The following is a 10204-nucleotide window of genomic DNA, read 5'->3' on the forward strand; positions in this document are numbered from 1 at the left end:
GGCCAACTTCCTACTGAAAATATTGTTTGGTGATTATTCTCCCTCTGATGTCACACCTTTAACCTGCTGTGTGTTCCTCCACCTGGTCCTAATCTCAAATTCACTGTTATTTCACGAGCCCTTCAGAAAAGCGCTCAGTGCTATCGTGAATGTGAAGCAATCGCTCTCCTTTATGTCTAAGGGCTCCGGGCCCCTTCATGAAGTTGCAGTGGGGAGCAGCTGCCCACCTGTCCCTCCCAAGTTGGAAGCTAGAAGTGAGGGGCTGGCCGTGCTGAGTGTGCGGGTGGGGGTGGGCAGTGGTTTCCAGGGGCCTCGGTGGGGAGAATAAATTTTCATCTGAGGCAGGAGGATGGCTGAGAGCCCCACAGGTGGATTCATGCAAAGTAAATAGAAAAAAAGAAAGGCCTAAGAGCAGGCCGAACCCAAGTCCATGGGCCAATAAAGGGTATCAAGGTTGGAGTCATAGAGCCCTAACCTTGGAGTCAAAAGCATACAAAGAAAGATAATTGCAGAGTTTAGGCAGGGCCTGTGGAAAAAGCCTTCCAGTTTCACTTAGGGTTTATGGGTTCCTCTGCATTCTTCTATTATTTCCCCATAGCTCCTCTCCACTGAGGTCTTCACCCAAGAAGAAACCGGGTTCCTCCCCGCATCACTTACGCACATGCTCTCGCACTCCCAAACACAGAATCCGCCCGGGCTCCGCAGCGGTCCAGCACTTTCCTCCTCTTCTCCACCTGTCCCTGTACACCTGGGTGGGGTCTCTTGCCTCCCAGTCACTCCCTGAGCCTCAGGCATCAGCTGCCACCCTTGCCCCTCTGCAAGAAGGGTTTCCACAGAACCTGCCCAGCACCGCTTCCACACCCAAGCCAATGAGCTCTGCCCATCCTGACCACGCTTGCTCCTGTATTTGACAATCAACCTCTCCTTCCTCCCCTGACCTGCTCCTCTTGAGGTACGTCATGGCTGTCTCTGGGTTTCTCCCTGCCCAAGTTCACCCACACCATTGCTTCCATGACTATTTACACTAAGGACCCCATATCTCCTCCAACACAAACAGTTCTCATGGGCTCTTGCCTCAGGAGTACAGGCCCCAAGAGTGGGACCTGAATGAGACTTTCTAGAAGCTTCCCAGAGGACTGTAATGGTGGCTCTTTCTTCAAGTAGCAATGGTGGACACCTACAACAAAAAGGGCACTGGAAAGTAAGATTTAGTTGGTATCTAGCCCGTTGTCACTTGGTGCTGTGCCTCTGAGAAGATGATTTATCATCTCTGAGCTTCTCCTTGTCATAAGATGAGGATTGAGTGTGTCCACTGGGTGGTCTGCACATGGTAGGAACTGCATTATCTCCAACCACTCAGTGGATAGTTCTACCTGAGGGCACAGAATCTCAATTCAGCACATCTAAACCAAAGCCATAGCTCCCCACATACCTGCTCCCATTTCAACTTTCCCTGCCTCAATATATCTTTCTACCCAACAGTTAACTTCTGGATATCTCTGGCTTCTTCTTTGTCCTTCACTCACCATGCCTCTGTCTTCTCCAGGCTGTAGTGATCCTAACATGCAGGTACTTCTCAGCTCTGCTGTAGGTCAGGAGCTCCCATTTCCTCCAGCCTCCTCCTGCCTTCACCCAGGCCTTCTCCAGGAGGACTGAGAAGAGTGATTCTCCTCACATGCAAACCTTCAGAGTACCCTCCTCCTTCTTATCCTCTTTTAGTCTCTTGTTGATCTGACCCAGCCCAACCAACTCTCCAGGGCACATGAGCCACACTAAACACCTTGTGCTTGTTTCTCCACACCATGGTCTTTGCAGGTCTCTGTGCCTTTGCATAAACTGAAGTATTCTCTCCCCAGAGTGGTATCTACCCTTGGCCACTGGGGGAACTCCAGGTTGAACTTGAGCACCCCCTAACCGCCACCCACACTCAGTGCCTAGCCCTCTCATGTACTAAGGTGACCACACTGAGTCCTCTAGAGGTTTGCAGTAAGGAAAATTTCCCTCGTGTTGGACCATGTCTTAGGCCATTCTCCATTGCTATTTCAAAATGCCTAAGGCAAAGTCTTTATAAAGAAAAGAGTTTATTTAACTCACAGTTTTGAAGGCTGCAAGTCCAAGATCATTCTGCTCCATGCATTCAACCTTTTATGGAGGCCCTCTTGGTTATATGACAACATGGTAGAAGGGATCTAGGAAGAGACTCTATGGGGAGACAGGAAGCCAGAGACAGGGGAAGGGGTCATCATGCTGTTGTTTAACTACTCTTTCTCACATGCACTCATTCGCTCCAGGAGACCAGCATTAATCTCTTTCAAGGGGGCCACGCCCCTGAGAACCCAATCACCTCCCACAGGTTCCACCTTATAAAGGTCCACCTTTCAGTGAGGCTGTACTGAGGCCCAGGCTCTAGCACATGAACTTCTGTGGCATAAACAGAATCCACACCATAGTAGACCTGGTGAGGTAACGGCCTGGTTCTATCTGCCCCTGAGCCCCAGGCGTCAGCCCCAGCTCCCAGGATAGGTTCAATGACTACTGGAGGAGCAAATGTTTGTGACTGCCTGGGGATGCTGATCCTTGAAGGATATGTAGTTCCACAGAGGAGCTTCCCTTAGGTAGTTTCTGAGAATATACACCGCAGCCCTTCATTCTCTGTCTAGAGGAATGTATGTACTTCATTTAAAATCATAGCACATTTTTGGTTGATGTCAAAATTCTACTCAAAAGACATGAGTGAAATTACAGTACACTACAGAGGACTAGGAATTAACTATTTCCACTCAACATTATCCATTATGATTTTTTAACTATAAAGTCCTGTTCTTTTGTGTTGAGAGAAGCCTTTGTTCCCATGTTCCCCAGGCCTTATTTAAAGGTCTCAGCTGCTAATTATCTTCTCTCACTTCTAGAGCTTCACACAGTGGATGTGTTCATTGAATCCCTAGTCTCCCTTGGTAACTTCCACTGTCTTTTATTCTAGCTGCCTCTCTGGGTACAAGAGACTGCATCTAATTCTCCTAAGCAGAGGTCAACCTGCTAAGTTCAGAGCTAAATCTGTCTCTGCTTCTATGATCGGGAATTGCCACGCTGAGCACAAAATGATGATACAAGTCTCAGTTTGTCTCTGCACTGTCTTCCTTCTGTGGGTCTTTCCTCAGGAGCTCTTTCTCTCTTGCAAGGGTGCCATATTCCTCTGGTTGCTCCTTAGTAAGTCTTCAGTCCATTCTATCAAATGGGACCATTAAAAAATCTTAGTGCTTTCCTGATGGGCTGTTAAAGAGGTGTACCATAGATTACATATCCAACAGGGTATTAATTTTCAAATATTGAGTCCATTATAACCATCTTCGTAGGTGTGGTAAGATAAGGGAACCTAACCCAAGGCCACTATGTGGCCCAGGATGCCCCATATCCAGCTCTCCATCTTCTTTTTCTTCTATCAGGGAAGAAAAACTCCAGTTGTAGGTGACAGAGAGTATTTCCCACAGGCCCCTCTGGTTCCTCACTACGGGTGGCACATGGTGAGAGGCAGGCAGGAAAATATTTGCAGGGTAAAAGGATCAAAATGGATGAAACATGGCCAAAGCTGGTGCAAGGTTTCACTTGCAACCCAAAAGTTTATGCCTAAATGATGCTTGAAGACATTTAACAAGTTGGTTTGCAAAATACATCCTCCATACCACCCATTCCAAGTGATCAGTTCTCACAGGAGAATGTTACCATATTTACCTGTGAAGTGGGTGATGCTGGTGCTGATTTCTCTCTCCTCCCACCACACAACTTTGAGAGGGTTTCAGTGGAAGGAAGGAATTACTCTTCTCTTCCCCTTCCCCTTCACCTCAGTAGTGACTCTGAGCTTTCCTCTATGACCTGTGGTGTCATAAATCTTTTCTTTCTTTCTTTCTTTCTTTCTTTCTTTCTTTCTTTCTTTCTTTCTTTCTTCTTTCTTTCTTTCTTTCTTTCTTTCTTTCTTTCTTTCTTTCTTTCTTTCTTTCTTTCTTTCTTTTTTTGAGACAGGATCTCACTATGTAGCCCAGTCTGGCCTCCAATTTACAGTCCTCCTGCCTCACCCTCCCAAGTGCTGGGATTATAGGTGTGCACCATAGCTGTAGACTTGCAGCTACATGTCTTTACTGGGGAAAATAGCCCCTATCTTGTCTATAACTTTCTTCATTTAGAGAGCACAAAAGTCATTTCCCCTACATGATATCACTAGCTCTAAGGAGCACGCAGAACAGGAGGGACTCCCCTCCCCCACACCCCATTTGGCATTCTCCATCTTTTCCCAGGCGGGGGACTCAGAGACCAGGCTACTCTCTAGCTGCCACTCTAGTTCCCATCAGAGGGCGGTAGCCTCTGGCTGCTGCCTGGAAGGCATCTCGTGGGTTTGACGCTCCAGCTTCTGGCTTTCTCTGCCAAAGGGAGCTAACCACTTGCACCAGGCATTCTCAGTCCTGCACGGGCTGGGCTCCTGGCAGCCTGAACAAGCCACACACACCTGGCGCTGTGCCTCTGGCAGGAAAGTCCTGCCTCCCAAAAAACTGGAATCCACCCGCCCACCCTTCAAGGCTTTAGCAAAGTAACCTCCAAGACACCACCTTAAGAAGACTCCCCTTGGAAGGACTGAAATTTCTTTTTAAAATATTAACACCATTGCAAACATGATCTCAGAAGAGCCCAGTGGGATTAGCTACTGGCTTTGTGCCCCAGAAAATCTAGAGACGAGTGATGGAAATTATCAGTCCTGAGCCCCTGAGCTAGGAACGCTCTGCCCTTGCTCTTTGTGGGCACCGTGGGGACTGGGGCCATGGTCATGCAGCCTGCTCTGGCGGGGTCCCTGGCCAGCTCCCCGCGCCTTCAGGCCATCATTATCTCTCTGCCCATGAAGCCCCTGATCTCCTGCACATCCCCTGGCAATGGTCTTTCCCACACCGTTGGCTCCCTCTTCACTCCACATGGTGTGGCCGCTGGGTGTCATCCCAGCAGTGGCTCGGATATCACCTGAGGTGGGTCAGAGGCTCAGTCCCCCCATCACTGCAGACAATGCTTCCCTTGAAATCACTAAGCCTCTGTGTGTGGTTCACCCCCTCTGGTTCCTGCTGGGCAGATTAGGAGCCGGTTTCCTGTCATGGAAGTCAGCCCAGCAAAACAAGCAGCTCAGCCAAAGCCCTGCCTGGAAGTGTGCTGTTCTGTGTCATCCTCAAGGACAACTGTCACTGCCTACTGTCCGAAAGCTCAGTGTGGGTCCTAGCACTGGACTCAGGGGACACAGCGGTCATAGTGACAGGCCAACCCTCAGGGCCAGTGTGGTCCTGCTCTTTGGATCTGCTGCTTGAGTTGTTAAATCTCAGAGCCTGCCCAGTCCTCCCCAGACATCTGGTTGGCATCAGCCCCAGAAGTCCCCTAAGACAGCCTTGCACACAGAGATCTTTGCAGAGGAGAAGCCTGGGGTAACCTAGCAAATAAAGGGGGTGGGTGTGACTCCGGGAGATGGGGAGCGAGTGCACACTTTCTTCTCAGAAGGGACCATGCGAAGGCGCAAAGCCATGATCCCTGCCCTCACCCCAGCATGCACCCCTTTTTGTCATATCACAGGACAAGCATCCCACTCCAAAAGTCCCCAAATCTGAAATTTTCTAAGCGCCCACGTACCTGACCTGACCTCATGTGATGAGTCAGAGTCAAAATACAGGCACACGAGGTGAGCACAATGGTGTGAGCCTCTAATCCTGGAACTCAGGAAGATGAAGCAGGAGGATCTCTTTAGACCAGAAATTGGAGGCCAATGTGGGCAACATAGCAAGATTCTATTTAAGAAAGAAGGAAAGAAGAATAAGAGAGAAAGGAAAGAAAGAGGAAGGAAAGAAAGAAAAAGAGGAAAGAAAACAGAGAAGAGGAGGAAGGAGAAAGGAAAGAAAAAAGAAGGGAAAAAGAAAGGAGGAAAGAGAAAGAAAAAAGAGGAAGAAAAGAAAGAAGGAAGGGAAGAAGGAAGGAAGGAAGGAAGGAAGGAAGGAAGGAAGGAAGGAGGAAAAGAAGGAAGGAAAGAAGGAAGGAAGCTGCTACACCCCTGAAATGCTGGTGTGAAGACTGCATGGTTGGAAGGGACCCAGTAGACACTACTCAGCTCCAGAACCGGAGAGAATCGCTCATGGTGTCCACTCATCCTGCCCAGCTGTCAGTGGGCTGCGTGGGATCAGGAAGAGCCCTTCCACCTGATTTTTACCTCAGCAAAGAAACTGAAGAAAAGAGCATTAACTGCAGTATAATCATTGCGTGCGTTAAAATACACTACACTATCTCTGTGCTTCTGGTTTTCTTGTTTGCAGTACCGGGGGTTGAACCCAGGGCTTTGAGCATGCTAGACAAGTGCTTTACCACTGAGCTACACCGCTAGCCCTTTTTTATTTTAAGGCAGGGTTTCACTAATTTGTTCAGGCTGGCTTGAACTTGTGATTCTCTGCCTTAGGCTCCCAAGTAGCTGGGATTACAGAAGTGTGCCACCACACTTGGTTGTGTTTCTGCTATTTTTAACAGTAGATTTTTTTTAAAAAATCTCATTACAAAAATACAATATCCTTGGGAAAGGGACCAGCCCCTTGGTCTGCCACTGTCCGGGTTCCCTTTACCACTTTGATAGGGGTCTTCTGCAGAAATGCTCTACCTTGGCATCCTAGATTGTTAAATTTAGGGGTTTTTTTTATATTTTGTGTTTACATGCATCTTGTATTCCCCTGGAAACTAAAAGTTTCAGGCCTTTTTAAAGGCTATAAAAATAAAGCCTTTAAAATATAAAAATGTAGTCACATTTGCTATATAAATACAGGCCACTAAAAATACTGTGTAATATCACCCACTCCAGGCTATGTGAATAAACAGGAGATATAACACAAACGAACTCCACATGTAGGCTCGGGCCCTATCCCCAAGGTGCCTCATTATGTATAAGCAAATATTCCAAAATCTGAAATCTAAACATTTTTACTCCCAAGCGTTTATGATAAAGAGTACCTAATCGATGCCAAGTTTTCTGGTGATTCTTACATACTCATGGCCCTCAATAACAAAAATGAAAATGTATGTTTTCGGTTTTGTGATTTTTCTCTACTTAATAATGTCTTCTTTGCTTCTTCCCATGAGCATAAGCCTCCATTTTTTTTTTGCTGTTTTTGTTTTGTTTTATTTTATTTTGTTTTGTTTGAGACAGAATTTCACTATGTAGTTCAGGTGGGCCTTGAACTCACTGTGTAGCCCACGCTGGCCTCAAACTTGTGATCCTGCTGCCTCAGTCTCCTGAGTGGTAGGATTACAGGCCTGAGCCACCACACCTGGATTTTTTTATTCAATTTTGCCTGCCTAAAATTCCATTCTCCAGGTGGCCTATAACTTGCCTATGCTACCCATCCCCCACGGAGCCTGTGCGGCCCTCCTTCCTGGGTCCCTGCGGGCGAGTAGGCAGGCTCCTCCACCTCCTTATTCTCTGCATGCTTTTCGGATGTCTGGAAGACTCTGCTCCCCACCTCCCCTTCGTATTGCTCGTCCTTCTGAGAGGTTATAGGATGCAGACTAGACTGCGATCAATCCTCACACATGGCGAATACAGAAACCTCAGGAAAAGAACCAGGACGTATCCGCTTAGTTGAGGGGAGTGAGGTGGATACGGTCACCGCTCCCACAGGGCGGATGAACCAAGTACAACCTTGAAGTGCGATTTCCACACATCTCAAAGCATCTGGCAGCAGAGAACGTCCACATCCACATCCACGCATCGCCAGCCTCATATTTAAAGATGATTTATCTCTGACTTCCCCTTTATCTCTTTTTCCAGTGTTACTGTTACGGTTCAAGCCATCTTTTAAATCTCTCTTTGAGAATTTTCTCCTGGCTCTGCGAGCCTGACTTTGAAAACAATCAGGTGTGGTGAATCTTCCTCCACTGAAGAGGGATTCGAAGGATGGAATTTTCAGAAATAAATAAAAATCTTTTCCCAGTTTATTATCTTTTACTTGGCATCTTCTAGAAGCAGCAGTGATCTAAAGTTAAGAGTAGAAATGCAACAAAAGTAAAAATTATTCAGAGTGAATTCAGGCAGGACGATGATCAAGGCGGCCAATACTAATATGAGCACAAAATAATACCATGCGACCCAGAAGGCTCTGAAAAAGGTGAGTTCTGGAAACAACGAGCCCTGGTGACACAGCCGGAACTGTCGTGGTCTTCCCAAGATGCCTTCCTTGAAGGACAACCCTCCTGGATAAGTAATAAGCTTCGTCTGGTACACTTTCCAAATAATAAATCTGGCTCTATGACTTCATAGTCATGCCTAAGTTTTTTCAATGAAATATAGGGTGCTTGGTACACCTTGAATCAAGTCATTAGAGGAACCTGGCTGTGCGAGAAGGTCTCTGTCATACAAGCTCCAGTTTGGGGGTGATTGGGACTGTCATGGCGCCCACCTGACCTCCTTGGGTAATTCCTTCACTGACTTGGCCAGACTGGAGTCCAAACAGTTAAGTGTTGCATTTGGTGTGAGGCTCTCTGACACCAGAGCCTGTGGAGGTAAACTGAGAGGAATTCAGCACAGCTCACAGTCTTGGGACCCCAGGTTCCTTTCTGTGGGAAAGAGGATGGTGGACAAAGAGCTACAAAATCCTCATGGTGCTGGCTTGGGCAGCACGGTGACACAGCGGCTGCCAAAGCCGGGGCATCCCTCACACCTCTCTCTGTCTCTCTCTCTCTAGGGAGGACACGGAGGTGAAGAACTGTACTTTCCCACTCTGGTCAGCGAAAGAAGTTGATACTGCAGATTTCAAAGAACGAAAACAGGAGAATCCTAGAAGGAAGAAAAAGAAAGCCACCAACAGGCCACCTCTGCAGGAGATGGCGTCCTCAGACTCGGACAGCGCTTCCCGTGGCACCAGGTCCCGAGCAGGCCACCCCAACACACAGCGCAAGCCCAAGGAGGGAGGCAAGGGCCCACACCGTGCACCCCCAGAGTACTCCGGGGTGTCCCCAAGAAGAGAGCAGGCAGAGTCACGCCTGTTTCCAGGCCAGGCTGGTCCAACCCTCCTGAGTAACCCTGACATCTGCTTCCCCAGAGAAGACCCTCGGCCGGGGGTCTAGGACTCAGCCGGCCTGGCCGCCGTTGCCACACCTCCACCTGCAGCGGCCCAACCCTGTCCTCTAGGAGCCAGCCACAGTGCCAAGGGTGGAGGACGGTTGCCAAGAAACCTAAAGCAGTCTAGTGGCAACGAAGCTGACAAGAGCCAGCGTTCCTCCAGGGCCACTCAGACCTCAGTGGGTAAAACTGCGAGATGAGCCCCTCCCTGAGGTAAGGCCGCCCCTCAGCCCGCCTCTGCCTCCCCACGGGCAGCGAAGGCCCAGGTCCCCCCACCTCCACCCGCCCGTGGTGGTTCTCCTCCCTGTTGCTCCAGGCTTTCCCTGACCTACCTTTACCCACTTTCCTCCACATCCTGATCAAACATCTCAACCTCTGGTACACGCTCAGAGGTTCCAACCTGACAGATTACTGTCAAAGTCTTTGGAAGTCAGGGCACTTAGGATCCAAGCCTGTGGTCTTGTTTTAACATGATGATCCCATCTGAAGTATGAATTTTGTCATCCACCTAAAAGTTGAAATTACGACCTGGCAACTTGCCTGAGATCTGCAGGACCGAGCACTGTGTATGTTATTGTTTCCTGGACATTCTGACTGAGCCTTCCTAACTATTTATGTCTGTAGTCTGTTGTAGGTTCCTCGAATTGAGAAGCAGAATAAAAACTCTTACATTGGAAACATTTCAAAACTGCTGGGTTCGTCTGTTTACTGTTTTCTTTGAACACATTTTAGCAATGCCGTGTAAAAGTACTCAGTTCTGTTCACTGATTTCAAAACTGAAATAGCTCTGCCAAATTCCAGCACCAGTGCTAGATAAAAATAGAGTACCAATTATTAATAAGAGACATATTGGAGGCTCCTGGCAAATAGTAAAGATAGGGCAAGAGTTCTAATACTCTAAAAATTCAGGGCCTAATTAAAGGTGGTATTCACATTTCTGAAAGCTAGTGGTCATCGGGATTATGTTGAAGAAATGAGAGGAGGAATCCTCTTCCAAAAATTTGAAAACAAAGAAACACCAGCTCAGTATCAAGGTAAAAATAGAAACACAGTAACGAAGGAATCAGGAGTGAGGAGATGACCAAAGAA

The 10204-nt window shown here is 47.9% G+C and overlaps 1 protein-coding gene across 9 annotated transcripts in view; it reads left to right on the forward strand.

Annotated features, from left to right (window-relative positions):
- Positions 1 to 9803, forward strand: part of Vwa3b (von Willebrand factor A domain containing 3B) — a 192190-nt gene extending 182387 nt beyond the window's left edge. For 5 of the 9 annotated variants that reach the window (XM_005400703.2, XM_013522812.1, XM_005400704.2 and 2 more), the window contains one exon: positions 8739 to 9211. In XM_005400703.2, coding sequence (XP_005400760.1) covers positions 8739 to 9120 — 382 coding nt within the window. In that variant the 3' untranslated portion in view covers positions 9121 to 9211. Of the gene's footprint in view, positions 1 to 8738; positions 9329 to 9739 lie in introns of those variants that run through there. The other 4 variants (XM_005400701.2, XM_005400706.2, XM_005400705.2 and 1 more) reach the window with 4 other exon arrangements.
- The last annotated feature ends 401 nt before the right edge of the window (positions 9804 to 10204 follow it).

This window comes from Chinchilla lanigera, unplaced genomic scaffold, assembly GCF_000276665.1.
Source record: "Chinchilla lanigera isolate Chin_1 unplaced genomic scaffold, ChiLan1.0 scaffold00069, whole genome shotgun sequence".
Taxonomy (NCBI): domain Eukaryota; kingdom Metazoa; phylum Chordata; class Mammalia; order Rodentia; family Chinchillidae; genus Chinchilla; species Chinchilla lanigera.